We start from the raw sequence: 21605 nt of genomic DNA, 5'->3' as shown, positions 1-21605 counted from the left end.
GTTGATTACCAAAAAAACACCCCCCCCCCCCCCCCCCCCCGCTTTCCTTTCTCTTTTTTCCTTCTCTCTCTCTCTTCTTGCTCTGTCGCTCAGGTTGGAGTGCAGTGGCGCAATCTCAGCCCACTGCAGCCTCCACCTTCTGGGCTCAAGCAATTCTCCTGCCTCAGCCTGACCTCAGGTGATCTGCCCGCAACAGCCTCCCAAAGTGCTAGGATTATGGGCATGAGCCACCACACCCAGCCTAGTAAAACCTTTCTCAAATTCTTGCTCTTCCAATCCTCCTGGCCCAGCTTTAACTTCTAAAGATCTTGCATAAGGAGCAAGCCCTTCCACATCTGACAGGACCCTCTTCACCTTGTCATCCTGGCTGATACAGCATGGCTATTCTTGCAGCCTAGGAAAGGTCTCTAGGGCAGAAAGCCCTCTTCGTCTTGATTCTGCCTATCATTCCTCAGGCCAAAGCACTGTGCCTCTGAGCCAAAACATCTCCCTCCACAAAACAGGAATAGAGTCACTGACCCTGGAAACGCAAAAATAAAGATGTCCCGAGCTTTGCTGAGAAGAAAGGCAAAGGGTAAACTTCTTTCAGTGGGGATTTGGCAAAATAAAATTTCAGCTGACATGTCACAGATCTGTATAGAAAATGGCCTGCCAACTTACATTCACAAAAAATCTACAAGAGTTGGGTAACTTTTGCCCCAAAATACCTAGGAAAATAGTGCTGCAGCTGGTCTCGGGGAATGCGAACTGTCTTCTGTAACTCAACTTCAGGGATGGAATGGCATGTCAGAGGGCTCCCTCTAGGTTGAACGCTCAGGTTTTTCATAAACTATTTTAGCCACGAAGACCATTTTGCTCTTTAGACGGACATTAGATAGACATATTGCATGTACCTATGTTAGGTGGGGCGATGGCATTTATACGGTTACTTTTAGATTACAAAACACATCTGGTTTATCTATTTACTCAGCAACCTATAGGGTAGGGCAAGGATTATCTGCCATCTCCCATTTTATATATGAAGAGCTGGGGCTCAGAGAAACAGAGACTTACCCAGCGTCACATGGCTAGTAAATGACAGGCCCAGAGCTTCTGACTGTGCTCTTGCCCTACCACTGAACGGTTCCTCTATTTCTAATCACCACCTCCCACTTGTAAACATGCCAGGAGGTGCCCAGTGTTTTGGTGGATCCTGTGTGGCCCTTCAGACTATGTCCACATGGGTAGAGCCAGCTGGCAACTCTGCAAACTCGGCAGAAGAAACAGTCATCCTGAGTTCATTTACTTTAATAACAAATATTTACCAAGCCAGGCACTACACGAGGGGATACACTAGATGGACTCACACAAGGAGACAGATATGGGCCCACGGGAGAGGCACAATTAAGCAAATAATTACAATTTAATGTGATTAGCGGTTTTTTTTGTTTTGTTTTGTTTTTTCTGAGACAAAGTCTTGCTCTGTCGCCCAGGCTAGAGTGCAGTGGCATGATCTCGGCTCACTGCAACCTCTGCCACCCAGGTTCAAGCGATTATCCTGTCTCAGCCTCCCAAGTAACTGGGATTACAGGTGCCCACAACTGCACTGGCTAATTTTTGTATTTTTAGTAGAGACAGGGTTTCACTATCTTGGCCAGCCTGGTCTCGAACTCCTGACCTTGTGATCCACCCACCTTGGTCTCCCAAAGTGCTGGGATTACATGTGTGAGCTACCGTGCCCAGCCTGGTGATGAGTGTTTTTAAAGGGGAAATTATGTTGGGGGAAAAACACCACCCCCAACTCCAGAAGCAAGGCTGACGAGAGCATCCCTTCCTGCACAGGTACCTGAAACCTCCTGAACCTCTCAGAGTAAGCCCCTAGTCATGGCTCACAGAACCTTCTAGCCAGTGGCAGCTGCCCACTGGAAGGGTTAAAGCGTAAAGCAGAAAGCCAATCTGCAGGTGTTGGTGACTAATTCTGCCACTGAGCGATTCCTCTAACCCTCCAACTTTTATTTCTTTACAAATGAGCACGTGAACGCTCAAGGGCTGGGGAAGAGCAGAGAGGAGGCTGGCAAACCACACACACCAAGCCCTCTCCAGCCCCTTCTCAGTAGAGCAACAGCAGTAAGAAGACAAGCTGGCCGGAGTCCAAGGAGCACCGCGGCGCACACTGGCCTCCCTCACATCTGGCTAAGCACCTCCGGCCCCTCCGCTGGGCCACCTCATAATTATAATATTGCACCAAGATGGGGAAGCCTGGGCACAGACAGTCAATTGATCAGCAATAAGACAGGCAGAGGGAGGCAATCCGAGGAGGAGCAGCAGCAGAGGGGGAGCTGGGACAGGTGGACAGATCCTCCCCCAGACAGGAGAATGGATGAGAAAAGTACTGTTTGTGAGCAGACCCTGGGTCTTCACCCTTCCCCTGCCTGCCCAGACTCCTCAGCGGGCCTCCATCCTCTTCCATGCTTCTCCCCAGTCCTCACTCCTCTTTCTGCAAGGCCAAACTCCTTGGTGAAATCTTCCCCTGAGACTTTCACCCCAGAAGGGTGATTCCTAAACCCCAGAAGAGTGATTCCGAAACCTTAAGGAGCACAGGAATCACTGAGGGTGGCTGCTTGCTAAATACACAGTTTCTAAGCTGCATTCCTTGTGATTCTGAGTACGAAGTCTAGCGTAGGCCCTGGGAATCTGCATTATAAATAACATTCTGGCCGGGCGCGGTGGCTCAAGCCTGTAATCCCAGCACTTTGGGAGGCCGAGGCGGGTGGATCACGAGGTCAAGAGATCGAGACCATCCTGGTCAACATGGTGAAACCCCGTCTCTACTAAAACTACAAAAAAATTAGCTGGGCATGGTGGCGTGTGCCTGTAGTCCCAGCTACTCAGGAGGCTGAGGCAGGAGAATTGCTTGAACCCAGGAGGCGGAGGTTGCGGTGAGCCGAGATCGCGCCATTGCACTCCAGCCTGGGTAACAAGAGTGAAACTCTGTCTCCAAAAAAAAAACAAAAAACAAAAACAAAAAAAAAAACATTCTTCACCCCACCCCCATCCCTGTCCCCATCCTCTGCTACCAACACCACACCACAAGTGATCTGAAGCAGGCAGTCTTTAGATCACATTTTGGGAAAGCCAGCCTTAGGGATGACTCTCTCTTGAAATCCTAGTGGCCTTACTATCTGTTACTTTACATTATCATTTCTTTTCCATATATACAGTTTAGCTGCTCACCTTAACCATAAGGCTGTCAAGAAGAGGAAGTATTATCTCCTGCCTCTTTGATTCCCCTGCAAACAGCACCAAGTACAACGCTCTACACATAGGAGCTCAGGAAATGTTCTGGATGTAGAGCAATGATGAAGATAAGAGGCCAGGGAAGGAAAACCACAGCGGGGACGGTGGAGTACAGAGGCCCTGGCTGGAAGGAACTGTTTTTAGCATGCCGCCGTGTGCCAGGCTGGAACAACGGTTTGCTTCGCCTTCTTTTTTTCCTTCTTCAATACTCTTGGCATTATGCACCTAACCTCCCTTGTGAAAGTCAAGCCTGAGCAATGCACCTCCCAGAGGAAACTTTGCCAAGAAACTCTGCCAAGAATCCCGGGTGCTATGTGGCTTAGTTTAATGGCCAAGTGAGTACTCTCTAGGCCCTGAGACCTGTCACATTTCCAGGTAGAGCAAAGGATAGAGCTAAGCCTGAACTTTAGTAAAAAGATGAGGACACTTAATCTACCTCACTCAACATCAGCAGGGCAATGGCCCTCCTTCATTCAGCAAATATTTCCTGAGTATCTACTCTGCCAAACATGGTTCTGGGTGCTCATGGGTCCTCTGGTGGTTAAAATAGCATATGTCATCAGAAAGCATTTTCTAGTGACTTATCTTTAGAAAGTTGCTTTAAAAGCAGGACCCCAGATGATGATGAGCCCCAGAGCCACATAAGCACCAAATGGACTTTCTCAAGAATGCCTGGTTATAGGATGAAGTGCTACAGAGAGATCCAAGGTCAGGTCTCAGGCCCTGGCAGGAAACAATGCTATTTTCACTTTATTGTGAGCAATCCTTGGCAGCTCTGGAGTTCTTTCTTCCACTCTCAGATACTATACTTTGTCCAAAAAAGCAAACTGCTACACCTAGCTTCTTTGAATCAATAACTCCTTCTTGATTTTCAGGTATCAGCTTAAAGGTCACTTGCTCCAGAAAGCTATCCCTGACTCTTGGACAAGATTAGATGCTCCAACTTCTAAGTCTCATGGCATGTTATATTTCCCCTATGACAGCACTTTCCCAGAATCCTGCAATTGCTAACTAAACTTCGAGGTCCAGTAAGGCAGGGACTATCATCTGTCTTGCACATCAATCTATCCCCAGTACCTAGCATCGTGCCTGAAACAATGTAGGTACACAGTAAGTACAGCTGAATGATTACATGAACTGATGAGTGCATCATATTTGACCAATGATGGCAACTGAGTCATGTCTCGTGATAAAACTCTGACACAGTTTTATCCACTGCCACCAACAAACAGCTAAGACAAAGCAGTACTATTCCTTCTGTGGGACCAGTATCTTACAGAGGTAAAATTGGGGCTTACAGCAGCACCCCAATACAGACTCCAGGAAGCACTTCCCATGATCAAAGATGGATTCAATACTGCAGAGTCAATATAATGTCATCAAGAGCCTGAGTCACAGGACTTGATGGTAAGTAAGGTTTCTTGCAAGTCACTCAACTTCTCATAGGCTCAGCTTTCTCATGAAGAGAACACAGGCACTTTAGCAGCAGGTACGCTCTTTAAATAAGGAAGAAATGACAATAAAACTTTCCCCACACCTGGATGGTAAGTTAGAAGAAGGAGGCAGCCTTTGCAATGAAGCATCTCTGTGGTTAGGAAAGGGTTAAACCCATGTCTGGGTTCTTTTACCCGTAAATCAGCCTTGACTGCTGCTCAGTCTGAATGAAGCCCCACCAGGTTGGCCTGTCAGGAAGGAAGCCCATGCGTCCAGACTTTTGTTGTTCTAAGGATTTTTTTTTTTTTTTTTAAATTTTACTGCTCAGGAAGGAAGCTGAAGCCGAGGCCCTAACTGCAGTCCTGCTGATTCCTCAGCCGAGCATGCGCTACTGCCCTTACCTCTCCAGCTACCTCTCAGGCTCCGCTCCTTTTCTAGAACCATGATTTTGGCATTTGGGCCTAAATCCCAGACTTTCTCCCCTTCTTTAAGAACCAAACATTAAGAACATTCAGGATTTCCCTTCCTACCTAGCACACACTTTTGTGACTAAATGTGGGAAGGGCTGGGGACAGAGAGGGAGCAGAATTGGGTGCTCCATGACCTTCAGAGACACTTTACTTCCAAAGGTGAGCTGAACTCCTTTCTTTAAATGGAGCAATGAAGGCGCTGATAGAGATTGAAGTATCAGATGACTGGCCTCCAATGGCTATTTCTGCTACAAACATGTGTGGGCATGAGACTCTTCAAATATGAGCTACTCTATTTAAAGAACAGACTCAAATCCAAGGTCCTCAGGCACAGGGTCAGTCTTCCCTACTCCCATCCTCCTACTCCCCACCTTTCCCACTGACATGCAGTCATTCTCTGGTAGTCCCAAGTCCCATGGGGCATTTTTTCTACAAAGAGAAAAACACTGAGTTTATTTGTGCGTTCAGGGTAATGGACAGCCCTCTTTTACTCCTAGGAGAATGCACACAGACACTATGCCCCGCCCAACGCTGCCCTCCCCTTCCCCCTGCTAATCCCTCCCCAGGCAGCCCCCCCATCTCAGTCCTGCTGCTGTATTTCTCTTCTGACCTACAAGGCCCCTTCAAGCCCCGTCCTAAGCCTCCCCCAAGCAGAGACAATCCATCATGCTGTGGGACTGTGACACACACAGATGGGGGAAGGTTCACAGATTTGTCTCACATGGGCAAGAGGGTAAAAGTGTCTGTATAACTTAAAATCTAAGGACATACAAGAAACCCAGGGACTGTGAATTCTAATACTAGTCAAATACCATTACAGCAAATCTCATTACATGTAGTCCAAATCTCTATCACACACAAATTCTAATAACACATTGATTTCAAACAATAGCCAGTAAGACAAAATTTCAGAATAAGGAAATACCATGAGATTTGGCTTTTCTAAGTCGGGCCCCTGCCTAGATCTCCAACCCTAGTCAAGTCCTCTCCCGACTCACAGACTCAGTTTCTCTAACTTGACTATTACCTTGCTTCTAAATAAACAAGGGAGAAAGAGGTCAGGGGGACACCAGGGCTAACCCTGGTGGATGGATAATAATGAAAGCAGGAGAAGCAGCTGGCCATCACAGAAAAGGGCTTTGGAGTCTTGCTCTCTCCCTCTTTCCACATTGACATAAGGCATGAGTGTGCGAAAGGACCCTACAAACATTGCTGGTTGTTAATGACACCGTGTTTGGCTACATCAGTGCTTCTAACAGGGAAGGTTATAGGACCAGATTGTCTCTGAAAAAATAGTAACTAAGTATCAAACACTTAGTATGTGTGAGGAACCTTTCTAAGCATTATCTGTGTATTTAATCTCATTCAGTCCTTCCCAACAACCCCTTTAGTTTATGCAATTCCCATTTTGCAGGTGAGAATACTGAGGCCCAGAGAGATTAGGTAATCTGCCCAGTATCAGAGAGCAAGTAAGCTAACAGGTCAGGATTTAACTCCAGAGGCCAAACTCGTAATGACTATATTATATTGCCTCCCCACCTTTGATCTGAAACACCTTCAAGTTGAGGCTCAAAGGGGCAAATATAGCTTTTATTCCTCTAACAGGTATTTATCATGCTAGGCCACTGACTTACTTTAAATCAAACCCCCAGAAGCAAGGTCAAATGAGAGCAATACAGGATTAGCTGGCACCTAAATGGGAATCATATACCTGAAAATAAAGCGAAGGTCTCTCCAGGGCTGGCCCTTACCCCTCCCTACAGCTTTCTGTCTCTGCTGCACTAAGATGGATGTAAAGCCATAAGTCTCAGCCTGCAAATGAATTTCAGTGGAAAAAGACAACTCTTGCCTGGTAAGTCACACTCAGACTTACTGGGCTTGATTTCTCATGAGACTGTACCAAAAGGTTCCTTCTTCACTCATATAGCTCCAGATTTTCCTAAAGCTTCGGATCTGTTAACAGAATGTACTGGACACAGCACCACGTCTCCCCAGCAAAAACACAACTTTCATTTCCTCTAGGTCATCTTCAACCAGAACACATTCCACAGAGAAAACTGACAGCCACATATCTGAATTGCCGGACGGTTGTCTCCATATCACTTGACTGTTTCCAACTTCGACCAGGATCTAGGTAGAAACTTTTTTCTAAAATACACACCAAAAGCAGATTCGTATTTGTGGACTCCATGACAGAGGATGTAATGCTGTGGGAAAACATTTGGAAAGGGGATAGACTCCAATCTTAGGTTTCTAAGGGTTAGGAAAAAAAAAAAGTAGACTTCATTTTTTTTAAGTTATAAATGATTTTGTATTAATAGTATCCCAAGTAATCAATCAAATAAGTCTATATTTGAGAAAGGTGATTTCACAAAATTTTGGAAAACTCCCTCCCTACCTTGGCCATTATGAAACCTCAAGGTATAAGTAAGTTCTTCCTTTCTTTCCTCTGCACCTTTGGGATAACATAGTCTTACAGATACTGTCCAGTGCAATGCTGAGGAGTGGCAAGATCATGAAAACTTAAAGTAAAAACTAGATTACAATCACCACCATTACAGTATTCAATATGCAATGAATACTAAACCCTTTTATATGATTGGCACCAGGCAAGAAAATAATTTTTTTAAACATTAAAGCTAAAGTAGTGTGATTGAGATAACAGAAAGGTCCAATCCATTGGGTAAGGCTGGAAGATGATGAATCTCATCTGTTTACTAAGCATCTAACAGGTGTTCTGATTCACACCACAGCTTATTTCTCCAGGCCCAACATGTAGTCCCAATCCAGGATCTTTTCCTGGAAAAGGCGTAAGAAAGAAAGTTCTTTTGCAGAAAATTCTCCTTCTTGCTGCAAAGAAAAAGATACTTACGAATTCCTACCCTGGAGCACACATGTGAAGTTACAAAGGATAACAACACATTCTGTTCAACCACACATGCCACAATTTAAATGACACTTAAAATTTAGCTGATATGTAGCAATAAATTATCCTTAAGTCTGCAGTTCATCTCTCTTTAAGACAGGATAAAATGGCGCTGAAATGCGGTTAAACTCCTAGAAGCAAATATGCAAGTCCAAACAATATTGCTATTTTGGTGTTTAAAAATCCTGTGGATTTTACTATGAAATGTACCATCACTCCAAATCTCAAGTATTTATAAAGAGCATGGCCCAACGTGTGCTTTGATATTTATTAACCGCATGGATGTGGTCAATAAGAGTTAAAAGTATGAAAAACCATTATAAAAATATAACTGTATTAGACATATTGTCACTCCAAACCTCAGTTATTTACAACGAATACATTTCAATATGTGCTAATATTTATTAACCAGATGGATGTAGTTAATAAGGGTTAAAAATAAAAGCAATATAAAAATATAATTCTATTTTTCAGTTTCCTCTTCCCTGCCTAATGAGGAAAGGGGGTGGGGAGGGACAGCAACTTTTGTTATTTGGATACAATGTGTGGTTTGTTTTTGTTTTCAAACAAAAAAGGGCCACCAAATAATCAACCTGGGGCCGCTGACCGGAAGGCAGCCCCGGAAAACTTCCCGTGGGAAGAGTTCCAGAAATTGCCCGGACTTGAACGGGCCCCGCTGTGCTGGCTGCGAGCCTCAGACCGTCAGAGGCCACCGCGACTCGCCTCGCCCGAATGCCAGCAATCCCGCCGAAGGACGAGCCCTGGACTTGGGAAACATTCCCCGGAACCTTTTTGCAGATTTGACAAGCAGGAAGGGAAAAACATTCTGAGCAGAAAGGAGAAACCTCAGAGTTCTGGGGACGCCGAGGGGCCAGCGAGGTCCCCAGGCGCTGTGCACACGTCCATCCTCCCTCCTCCACGCGCCCTGCTCCCCCCCGCCCCTGCTCCCCCACCCAGAACCCTCCCCGAGCAGTGGCCGTCCCCGCGCCCGCGCTGTGTCCCCCTCACGCCGCGTGCACCCCCTAGCGCCTCCCGCGCGCTACCCTGCACCCCGACGTTGCGTGGGCGCCCCCCCATCCCTCACCCCGGTCCCCACTCTCTTCTGCTCAGACGGTGTAGAGGAAACCGATCGGGGACTGGGTTCTCAGTGCGACTTGGGGGCGCGCGGACTTGGAGGGCGAGGCGGGGGGCGCTCCCGGCCCTCGGGGCGGCGCGCGGATTCCCGCCGCGGCCTCCTAGTGCGGCAGAGCGACGGCGAGATCACCAGTATTTCTGAAACCACTTGCGAGCCGCCTCGGTGGCGGAGGCTGGGGGGTCCCTTGCAAGTGAGCGAACGGGGCCAGCTCCGTGGCCTGGCCTCCCCGGGACCCGTCCTCGCGCCTCTCCGCGCCCCCTCCCCCAGACGATCAATTACCAGCCACCCTTCTGCCGGGAGCGGCCAGGGGCTGGCGGGCGGCCGCGAGGAAACGGCAGCCTGGATCACTTCTGCATGACAATTGGCGGGAGGGAGGGCGCGGGGCGAGGAGGGAGGACGGCTGCGGTGTCCGTTTTCTCACCATGGTGATTAGGCATTCCGGCCGTAAGAGGAGGCAGCCGCCGCACAGAGCGGCGCGGCGCGGAGCGAGGACAGGGGAAGAGCGGGAGCTCCGCGAGAGCCAGCCCAGCCGCCGGGAGAGCGGCGCGCCGAGCCAAGCCAAGCCAGGCCAGATGGCTCTGCAGCCATCAGGGACTGCTCCCGTCCAGCCCGGCCCCACTTTAGCTGTGCAAACATTTTTTTATCCCAACAAGACAATTAAACCCAGCAGCATGAAAAGGAGTCTCCATGACTGTGTTGGGAGTGAACAACCAGAAACAACCACACACATCACAGGAGTTCTTACTCCCGGGGAGCGGGGGAGAACCCGGGAGCAGCTGAGGGAGAGGCAGGCTAGGTCTGGGCAGTCAGGGCAGAGGGAACCATCTGACCCAGCTCTTCTGGCGCTGAGCCTTTCCCAGTGGTCGCCTGTCCCAGCTGCAGCCCAGAGGTGCAGTCTGGTCACCTGGCATGCCCCAAACATTCTCCCTAGCAAGAGCAACTCTCCTAAAAGCCCAGAGTACAGTCCCTGCCCACCCCAGTCCCAGAGCCCTTGGAAAGTTTCCCCCTTCACCCCAGCCCTCCCCATTCTAGGCTGCCTTTGGCTAGGTGGGCTCAGCTGATTTGCTTGTTAGAACACAGGGTCTTCAATGACACATGCCTTTATAAAGACACATCTCAGAGTACAAAATACCATCTCTTACTCGCCCTTTTTGGAACTCAAGAATGGCTGTTCGGGTAGATCAAAGATGACAGTGAAGCAAAACATTCAGGAGCTGCTGTGAGCCATCAGGTTTCCTGCCCACCTGTGACTCTGCCCCACCACAGTGAAGGTCAAGGAAAGAAGGCAAAGCCAAGCCACTTATGGTCAGTGTCCAGTGTCCATCCCTGGGGTAAGCCAGAAGGCAGGGCCAGTCGTCGCTCCACATAGGCAGTTCTGAGCCCTCTTCTCAGCCCTGCGGTGAGCATGCATACTTAGCCAACTCCAATCTGGGCTGAGTGGATAGGCTGGCAGGCTGGCCAAAGACTGTGTCACACAGGCAGGAATCTGGGCATAGGGGCAGCCTGAAGAGAACCATCAGGAAATGCACATGACAGGAGCTAAGGGGGTCATAAATGTACAGATTCTAACACAAGGCAGCAGACAATACTTATCTTCCCTTTTGTTGTAAAGTTTCCTTAATGAGGAAATGTTTATTTTAAAGGCCCTGGGAAACATCGCTGTAGATACTTCATATATAAGGCACACATGGACTATTTGTAATTGGTCCATAAATTTTAGCATTATTTCCCTGGACAAGGAGCCTTGGGGACTGGTTCAGGGAGTGACAATAAACAGGAGTTACCTCAGTCCCGTTCCTGGGGAATTATGCATCCTCCATGAATGGCTTCTCACAAAACACTTCTCCCATTTTCCCGGGCAAGTAAGTCAATCCTGTAGAGTAAAGGCTGCTTGTTTTTCTATAGAGCCCAACACCTACCTCAGAATCACCTGTGAAGCCAGGTGAATGGACAGGCAAGCAAACTGGAATCATCTACCAGGAAAGATGATACTTGACCCAAATCGCCATAGTTCTGTCTACAAAAATGTATATTTAATCACAAAAGAAATCCTGCCTACCAGTACCCAGATTTAAGGAAAGCACATGTATGCATTACACCATGTCTGCAGGCCCCTCTTTCCCAGTGGGCTCACGAGTGGACACATCTGCATATTGATGTAGTGTGTGAGCGGGGGAGGTGGCTGCAACAGTAAAAACTGTCAGTGTTGCCATTATACAACTGATTTCTTAATGACCTAAAACTCAGTCATAAAAACTTCTCTAAGTAAAGGACACACACCCCCATACTACTTGCCCCCTGCCCCCACCCACCAACAAAGCTCTAAAGCCAAATGCTTTACTTCGGACTTTTACTGCTGCATTTAATTAAAACATTTAAACAATCTTTATGAAAAGATATTTATATGAAGAGAACTGAAAAATGAGTCAACCGTATCAGAAATTAACTCTAAATTTTAAGAATATATATACACGTATACACATATGTGTGTGTGTTATTAATCATATATGGTTAATTTGGGCAATCTGGCGAAAGCACTGTATCCTATCACTCTGCTCTTCTGAACACTTTCAATCCTCTGTCTTTTCATATCCCCATCCCCCGTCACTGCCCCCATCTGCCCCTGAAGCTCTGTCTCCCTTTGGAAGCAGTCTTGTATACTGTCACTCGATTATCTGAGAAATATTACTTATTTCAAAACGGTTCTGTAGGGAGGACCTGAAAGGCATCTAGTGGGAATAATCAGGCCTTCTAACGGCCCTTAAATATGTATTTACATAAAACAGACCATAAATATTCCGACACACGTCGGCATATGACAGGAGCCAAGAAAGCTGCGGCAGACTTTGTCTTAGTGCCTCTTCAACCCTTCCTTACAGAAAAATACTTCTCCTGCCTTCCAAAAATTCACAATCAAAGCATGAATGCTATCCAGTGTGACCCAGTGAGGGATGTGCTAACCACCGAAGCTAAGAAAAGGAGGAAAGGGCAAAAATTCAGGGTGATCACAGGTACCACAGCCTCCTTTTCACTTTGCACCTTTGTTTCTTATTAAAGATCAGTCACAAATGCAACTCTGGATTATAACGTGGGTGTCCAAACACCCTCCCCTCACAGACACTCCCATAGGTTTTATGCTCGTGTAACACAAGTACTCTATAAGGGAAGAAGATTTTAAATGCATAAAAGAGGAAAGGACTCCAATTTATATAACACTATATTTGAAATAAAGAAGTTTCCCCACCCTTCTGATCAGAATATCATTAATTTCAAGGTCAGAATTCCATTTCACTTTGGGAGACAGACTCATTTAATTTTTCTCCACCCAGGCGTATTCCTGTGTGAGGGATCCATCTCCATGGGGGATGCCACCACCACACAATGCAAACCAGGCAAACAGAAGAGTTATGGCTTTGACACTCAGAGGGGAATGGATATCCACGTCTATGAGTTCTGACTTGACTAACAAGCTTCCTCCCGCTCTGGAGTCTGACACAGGTTTGGGCTAAAAAGATAGAAAAATGGAGACAAGCTGGATGTGTTAGGTAGGAAGAAAGGGATCTCGATCTCCAGATGTGACTTTGTGGCACATTAGTTATGAGAGGATTTCATTTTCAACTTGTATTTGGAGAAAAAGAAGAGGCAGAATCTGTCACACCCAAACACAAGGCAGTTTTAGCTGGAGGTCACATTACAACTAGCCTTGATCACTTGCACATCGCTGGACAAATGAAAACTAAAATAAAATAAAACGGACCAACACAATGCCGATACCTGTTCAGCAGGTATATCCAAGAAGCAAGATCACAAGACACACGAGTAGACGGAAAGTGAAAAGGTGAAAAAGAGCCAAAGCCAAAGTGAGAGAGCAACACTAGCAGTGCTGCTGTCAGCCAGCAGCCTTCTGCCTTAAGTGGGGAGGTCTCTGGCTTACAGACGCTGACATAAAAGACACACTTGCAACATATTTCAAAACCAAAGAGCGATGGATTTACAAGGCAGGTTGATTTTATGATGACTTTTATTGAAAAGGTACGCTGGGTTTAGGCAGATGCCTTTTAGCGCAGGAAAGTTAACACAGTGCCTAATTCAAGGAGACAGCCTGAGGAAGCAGTGGCGACAGGGGAGAGAGCTGCAATGTCTCTATTACTCTCCTCGGCATCATAAAGAGGAGGGAAAAAAAAGGTATTCGTGTTGGTGGTTATAGAGAGGACGGGAGCATGAAAAAATACAGAAGAGGAGAAGGCGAACCTCAGATGTAGTTTTCTTAAGAAAATAAAATGAAGCAAATCTGAGAACAAAGGGTTGGGTGGAAAAAACACCCTCAGTTCATAAATTCTCACCAGGCTTGAAGAAAACTGCTCTGTCTACCCACAGCCCAAAAGCTTCAAAACACAATTATTTTCTGATTATATCAGAGCAAAAGATTGCAGGGTTCAGCACTCCTAGTCTACAAGTTCCAAATAAAGGTTTAGTTCCAGCTATGAGTAAGTGTAGCCAGAGCCCAACAAGGCACTTGGAGAACATGAGAAAAAGCTGTTTCATAAGCAGAAATTAATAATAGTTGTGAACATCAAATATGGAGCAGTCACACAGGTCAACCGTGTCTAGTCCTAAAAGTGAGCCCCAGGATAAGCATCCAGCAAACCTGTGAAATCCCCAGAGAAGTCAGCTTTCTAGCATTGCAATCGCAAGGAAAACACAGCTGTTTGAAATGCTTTATGGTGATTGACGACACCTTTGTCCTTCTCTGAAAAATAGCCTGATGTGGACAAGGGCTGAGAGTTGTGAAAATAGAATCACGTGGAGTCTGCTGGATGTGATACAATGGAAAAGCTAAAAAATAACACTGAGATCAGACAAACATAATGAGGACAGCAAAGAGAGGAGGGGTGGACATGTTTCTTTAGGTCCCCCAAATTCCCTAGGAGCCTACACTTCTTAATGAAATGCCATTCACTCCAGTACATCTGGGGCACCCCTCTTGGCTCCAGAGTGCTCGGAGAATAAGCCCAGAGAGAAGGGCTGTGCTGGGGCCAACTTGCCTCTGGCTTCCTTCAGAAAAACATTTCAGGAACTATCAGTGCTCACTGATGAGAGACAAGCAAAGGTTAGCACTCCACAGCTAGCGAAAGAGAAGTAGTTGGCCCTTCCCATTACTAGGAGCGAGCAAAACGCCACCGACCTGTTGAACGCCACAGTGAGGCAGGGCTTACTAGGGGTAAGGGAGGGCTCGAACCAAAGTACTTACATCTGTCATTCCGATCTTCTGGGCTAGATGAGGCTTCCCGATCAGAAATGAGGCCAGAGACAGCAAAAATCTTCTTCCCAGTGTCATCAACCTTTAATGAACCGGGGGAGCTAGATGGCAGCTGTGTCCCAAAGTCATATTCCTTGCCATCTGCATCTGAGAAGCGCAAGTGGGGAGACTCTGTGTCATGGCAGTTCTTAAGTCGCTTGGCCGGCGTAAAGGCTGACTGATAGCTCTCCCGGTCCTCGGTGGAGGCAAAGGGCCGGAAAGCCCCCACACCGCTATGATTCAGCATACTGATTGGGGTGCAATCTAGATTTGGGGGAGCAAATTGGGGGTGGAGGTGTAGTAGAGAAGGGGGGAAATCGCGATTGGCAAAAGTGCCTGGCACCCCACCTTGCCGATGGTACATAGAGGCAAAGGTATAGGAACCGTTGGTGAAAGGAATATGCACGTCCTTGTCAACTGAGACAGGTACACCAAAGGGTCGTGGCTGCTGACAAGGGATGGAAGCATCACGGCTGGCCTCAGCCGTGGATGCCAGGACCATCAGTGCTGGGGATGCCAGAGGGTTGGGAAGGTAGGATGAGTTCTCCATCTTGAAGGCTGCCCGGTGTAAGTCCATCGGAGTCTCTTTCTGTGGCCGGCGTTACACAAGAAGCAGTCTTCCCTGGGAGGGAGGCCAAGCAGCACTTTGGATCAGGGCAGGGAATATTACTGGGGAATCATTCCCTTCTAAGACCTGTGGAAAGCAAAGAGAAAAAAAGAAGGGGGAGGAAAGTCAGGGGGGAGGAAAAAAAGGGAAACCCCAAGTGATTGAAGCACCATCCTTATGGCTTACAGATGCTCGGGCAAGAGACACCACAGGCTTTAGGAGCCAGTGGGCAGCAGCATCAGACCATTTTCATTCAGGAAAATCAATAGACAACTTACTGTGATGTACGCGTAGCTGACTTTGGTCCCTACACGTTCCGGGTGAAATGCGCCTGAGCCCAGCAAAGAAAAAAATATCATAAAACCTCCAAATACAATATTCCCTGAACAAATGAGCTTTGGAAGGCCAAGTCATCCAGTAGATTAAGTAGGGGTCTATATTTTAAAGGGCTTCCACCTGCATCCACCACTCACAGCAGGCCTGACTTTCAGAGACCAGATTCTACCTATATGATTTCCTACATATGCATCCTCTCTTCATCTCCCCTAACAACGCCCTAATACTGAAATATCCCTAATTCAAGTTCATCTAGGCCAGGAACACTTGTACATATTAATTGGTACAAAGTATACACATGGATAAATGATACACATTGACAAATATACACACACACACACACACACACACACGCCTCTTCATGCATCACCTAAGACTGCTTCCAGAAAAAAGTGCCATGTGAACAAACAGCATTAACATTTATTTTTGATGCACACCCCTCTCTAATCACATGGGCTTTCTATTTCTCTTTTCTGAGAAGGAACAAAACCTTCATCAATAAAATGCCTGGCGTCTCTGACAATATTTAAAACCATAATGGGCGCCTTTGGCATACGGTCTCTAGAAGCGTCTGTCTTTCAAGGGGCAGCAAAGAACGGATCGGTAATTTTAGTTACTAATGCACTCACTCTTAAGTAGATTTGTAAACTGCCTTGCATTTGCCATTAACATTTAGAACAAAATGTTAACAAAATTTCTGACTTATTTTGCCCTGCTTATTGGCCCAGTCAGAGCTGATGTCCAATAAAGGCCTCCGGAACAAATTGGAGTTCAGAGAGACTTCTTTCAGTTTCCCTTGTAAATTTAGGTTGTACATTTTCATAGTCACTGGTTCCATTCCAAAATGTATTTTGAGTGGGGGCTGGGAGAAGGGCTATACACCAAAAGCCAGGACAACATAAGATGAATGCCAGGACTTACTAGCATCAAAAATATACATGAAGTAGAAACTTAATGAAACTCAAAGCATAACCAAAAAATCACCATCTGCTACAAATTATAACCTTTAAATTGAGAGTCCTATCAGAAATAAAATCTATCTCCTCCCTGTTAAAAAGCCCACCTGGAGTATCTTTGGTATTCCCTCAAATAGAGAAACCTCAGTTAAACAGTAGATGAATCCTCCTGGCTTAATGCAGTGCAAAGAGAGTATTTCCTTCTCCCATCCTGTAGCAGACGTGTCAATGACTGTTATTAATTGGGAAGATGAGTGGACACCATCAGACTGCTTCCTCATTTGGCATCTTTCCTTATAGACATCATTGCTAAATTATCAGATTATGTATCTCACATTAACGGATTTTTCTCTCTTCCAAATTTTAAATAACTTTCCTGTCAAGTTATAGCAGTGCAGGGAATGATCTGCCAAGGACAGCCAGTCAGCCTGACAAGTCTGGGAATCCTGTTCTTGGCTGTTTTCTAGTCAGATTAATGTTCACACAACATGGATGCTCTGAAAGTAGGTCTAGGGCTGTTCCAAGGGTTCTAGGCAGCTCTTCACAACAGAAAGAGCTACTTGTCTACCAACAAGCAGTATTATAGGAGGCAAACTGGAAGAAAGGACAAACATAACACTGAGTGTGAAGGGACGAATGTTTCCCCCTCAAAATACCACCCCCCCATTCACTTGCTATTTTTACTTCCTAGATCACCTCATTATCTTAAATGAGTTTCATAAATTAGTAATCTGGTGACAGCACCGGACACTCCAACAGAACCCGGTGAATCACTCAACCCTGGTTATTCATTTGAAAACTTCATTACACTGAAGATAAATCAACAATATTTTTCCAGGCCACGTCTCTTTTACTTCACTGCGTGGGCGTTGGTCTCTATAGGGGAGGGGGGGGTGCTTTTTTATTTTCCCTTTTCTTTCTTACCCTCTCTTCACATTAACAACTTGTATAGATGAGGCTTCAGCCGACCACAGTCATTATGAAAATCTATAGTTAATACACTCCCAATGTCAAAATGTCATGGGTTTAAACACAGAACCCAAAATAAGAAAACTAACTGACCCTCTTAATTAAAAAAATATGGATTGTAAGATAATCAGCTTGATGGAGCATTTGGGTGACTGTGAAGAACCGGGCAAAGGGAAAGTAAGTAACTGTTACTTTTCTGCCTCTATGCTGATTTTTTTTAATTTAGCACTTCGTGCAAATCCAGATTAAAATAACTCCAGCTATTGATCCGAGCAGTGGAATTGACATTAATTTTAGTTCACTTCTCACTTTGCAAAGGGATCAATAGGAAGTAATAACAGCTGACATCCCCGCTGAAAGGAGGAGAAAGAAGGGCTGAAGACAGAAATCGAAAAGCAACCAAATAAATCATCAGCTACTTTTCCACGGTATCAGACAAACTCCAAACAGATTGCAAAAAGTCTTTGTTGAATTAACTAAGCAAGGAGGAGGGATCAATCTACGAAGCTAAATAAATTGTCTGGCAGGCGGTGAGGTTGGACGGAGGGACCAACAAATATTGAGTTTTTAAAATTTCAAATCCTTGACGTGATGGGTTTGTTTCCGTTCTGTATCTGTGGGAGTTTGTTTGTTTCTTAAATCACACTCCCGACCCAGGTTTAAAGTGATTACAAAACGCCAGCTATCTGAATAATTAGTGAGATTACTAATTGCGTGGTTAAACATGCCAGAACCAAGACAAACGAAACGAAGACGCCCGCGTTTGGAACCTGAAAATGTCTGAGGCTGGCCTGATGCGCAGCGCTCCGCGCTCTGCGGAGCGAACTAGCCACTTTCGCACAGAAAAACCGAAAGCCCAAGAGAAAGTCAAGAAGAGTAGGTAATCTCCCATCCCATCCTCTGCCCATCCCGGTCCAGGGTCTGGGCTTCCTGACCCGCGCCCGAGATCGGCATAGAAGGAAGCGGTGCTGCTGCTGCTGCCGCTGCCTCCCCCGTAGCTGAGAGCGAAACCCATTTGCAAATGACTGCCACAAAGAAAGCTGCAAAGGGCTCTTTCCCGGAGCCGAGCTCAGGGCGCCCACCAAACTACTACTCTGCTGGCAATTAAAATGCACACACAACACTCCTCTGCTTATTACAACAGGTGACATTTTTGTGGTCTCTGAACCGTTTCCAAAAGCTAGGAATTAAAATAATAGAACAAATTAAACGATATTTTTCCTTTGCATAAATAAACTTTTAAAAAATTAACAGGGAACTTAAAAAGCAAAGAACAATGGGAAATGAGGCAGAGTAGCGGGGGGTTGTTAAGAACGCAGGAAAGAATTTTTTTTTTTTTAAGTTCACAGACTTCTTCGCTTGAAGAGAATTCCCGCACACCAAATGCCCAGGGGGTATTTGGAAACACCGCTCTAACAGAAATTTTACCGCCAGATGCGAGAGCTCAGGCAACATAAGGCTAACACAGTTCCCGGACTAGGGCCGACGGCTGTGGTTCAGACATGGCCGGGTATCGGTCCCAGATTTGGACCCGGATTCAGGCCCAGCTTGGCCAACTGATGCGAATCCGAGACAGCCCGGGCCAGTTCGAGAGTGCGGGATCGCTGGGATACTGACTTAGCGAGCGGGTGCAGAATTCAGCTCAGAAGTCTCGACTGGGAAAAACCAACTCTTTTAGGGAAAACGGCGGAAAAAGAGGTGCAGGCGAAAGCTACATAAACTTGGGGCCAACACGGAGCCGAGCCCCCTACTCTTTGGCCTGACCTCTCCCTCCGGCTCTCGGTTGTCTTTGTATATGGAATACTCTAGGTCCCAACCACGAAACCATCTGCGCCTAACTTTTGGGCAACCAAGGCGCCAGTCTGGGAAGAACCGACACGTGCAAGGGCCCCTGGTCCGCAGCGGCACAGGGCCCGCGTGGCAGGGGCACGGGGCTGCCAGCCTTCGACCGAAGTCTAAGGACCTCCAGCCCCCAAGCAGCCCCGCCCCGAGGGTCACCCGGGTCCCGCCGCCGCTCGTCACCGCTCCAGCCCGCAGCCGCGAGCTCCTCCACTCCCGTCCTCCTGCAAACGCGGACCCGCGCGGGGGTACCGGGCCCTCCCAGCTCCTGGGCTTCGGGAGCGGGGTGCGGGAGGGAGGATTCTGGCGCACACAGCGCGGCTCGCAGAACAGGTGTGTGTCCCCGCTAGCTCCGCGCCCGGCCGCGGGCGCCGCCCAGTCCTCGGCCTTCCCCAATCTCGCTCCGAAGCGCAGCGAGCGAACTCACGCCACTTTTGCCGGGTCTCTGCGGACCAGGAGGGATCGGTACGGAAGACGCCAGCAGCGCTCTTCCTCGACGCTCTTTCTGCCTTTCCCCCCTCTGCTCATTCCCCTTTGCAGGAAGAGCCCACGAGACGGAAAGAGGAGGAGGCCAGGCAAGGCGAAGGCACCCTGCTCGCTCTGCTCCCTCCAGTCCCTTCGCTGCTTCCTCACTGCCCGCCCTTTTTTTCTCTTTATTTTTCCTTTCTCTCCCTTTTACCCCTTAAGCCGAGTCCGGAGCGGAGGCGAGAGGCAAGACGTGGCTGCTGGGCGTCGCAGGCAGCGAGCACCGTGCTCTCCCCTTCAGCGGCTCCCGGGGCAGGGAGCTGGCGCAGGCGGAAGACCTCGGACGACCCGGGTCGGCCAGGCAGGGCTGAGCCCCCACACCTATGGCCCGGGCCCCACGCACCCCCCACACCTATGGCCCGGGCCCCACGCACCCACCCAGTGTGACGCGCGCCCCACTCAGGACCGGAACACCGGCTCTCCGTGGGAGCCGCATCCACGACCCGAGAATGCAGCGTGTTCTTAATGGGAAGTGAGATCTCTTCCCCTGCCTCCTGGCTGCCCTAGTCCCCGCTACTTCGGGACTCCAGCGCGCCCTCGCCAGCTGGGGTCTACCCGGGGCGCGAGCTCTCGGAGAGGCTCCTGGAGCGGGGGACGAACCGGGCATCCCCTCGGTTGGCCTCGCCACCGTGGGCGGCCTCGCCCGGGGGGCCACACGGAAGCTCTCCGCCCAAGTTTGTTGTGCCCTGGAAGAAAAGGCGTTCTCTTACAAAGCACAAAGGCGAAACGCCCAGGCCGAGCCCTGAAAAGCCCCGGGTTGGGGGGCGGGGGTGGGGTGGAGGAGGCTGGAGGCTCCGGAGCACCGTGGCGGGGCTGGGCTCCAGGCAGAGAAGGTCGCTCCGCCCGGGCTGACAAGCGCGGCGGCGGTGGCCGCAGGACCGCAGCGACCTGCGTGCTCGCTGAAAAGTTTTGTTCTCAAGTCAGAAGAGAAATTGTTACTCAGTTTAAGGCAGGTCTAAGATTAAAAATAAAACTACAAACAGAGTAACGCGCCCTAGTCTCCACGATCGTCCTCCCGCCTGGCTCAGTAGAACCGCTGGGAGAGGGGTCCCGACCCCGAAAATCCCGGGAGACCCCACGTGTCGGGCTGCTCTACTGCCAGGCCGGTCCAGCCCAGCGGAGCGGGGAGTTTACCCATGGCATTTAGAACGGTCTGCCTCAGTGCTAGCACCTGCCTCCTTCCTGCCCGCAGAGGATCTCCCTATCCTACCCGACCTCCATCCCTCCACACCCTTTACACCCGCCCTGCTAGGAAAAAGCCCAGCACCCCGGGCCCTGGGCTAAACAGTCACTCCCCGGGTACCCGGCGGAGCCGGCAGTGTGGGGTGGAGGCTGTCGGGGTCGTTTCTCATTCCAGTCGCCCCTTCTCCATCCCGCCCGCCGCCTCGGCCTCCCCACTGAGTACCACCCAGCCCCGGCCTCGCCGGAAATCCACGCGGGGTACACAGGGGAGCCCGGAAATCACCGGGGGGTGCAGCAGGGAGCCCGGCGAGAAGGTATTCTCGTGAACGACCCAAACAAAGTGGGAATGGGGCATATTAAAAGATGGAGAAAAGAAGTCCTGCTCCCTTCCCTTGCAGTGCCCTCACCCTCCCTACTTGTCCAATTCCCGCGTCTGGTCCCTCCCCTTTGCACCTCCCTCCCCCCCCCAAATAAAACACATTAAGGAAAACTCAAGACGGAAAGTTTGAGCGAGGCAGCGCACGGAGCGCGCAGGGCACCAACGCCGAGAGGCTCCGTCGCGAAGATCCAAGACGCGCCAGTCCCGGTCCCAGCCCCTGCCCCTGTCCGGGGGAACCGCCCGAATCCCTAGGAAACCGACCCGGAAAGTTA

At 48.5% G+C, this 21605-nt stretch overlaps 1 protein-coding gene across 5 annotated transcripts in view; it reads right to left on the bottom strand.

Moving 5' to 3' along the window:
* RNF220 (ring finger protein 220) overlaps positions 1-21605 on the bottom strand; it is a 253434-nt gene that overhangs the window by 231378 nt on the left and 451 nt on the right. For all 5 annotated transcript variants that reach the window (XM_032247345.1, XM_032247342.1, XM_032247343.1 and 2 more), the window contains exon 2: positions 14493-15234. In XM_032247345.1, the coding sequence (XP_032103236.1) occupies positions 14493-15117 (625 nt within the window). In that variant the 5' untranslated portion in view covers positions 15118-15234. The remainder of the gene's footprint in view (positions 1-14492; positions 15235-21605) is intronic.

The sequence above is a fragment of the Sapajus apella genome, unplaced genomic scaffold, assembly GCF_009761245.1.
Source record: "Sapajus apella isolate SASKATOON/1434 unplaced genomic scaffold, GSC_monkey_1.0 scaffold62, whole genome shotgun sequence".
NCBI classification, from domain to species: Eukaryota; Metazoa; Chordata; class Mammalia; order Primates; family Cebidae; genus Sapajus; species Sapajus apella.
The sequence above is the reverse complement of the archived record's forward strand: the minus strand, read 5'-3'. Positions and strand labels throughout refer to the sequence as shown.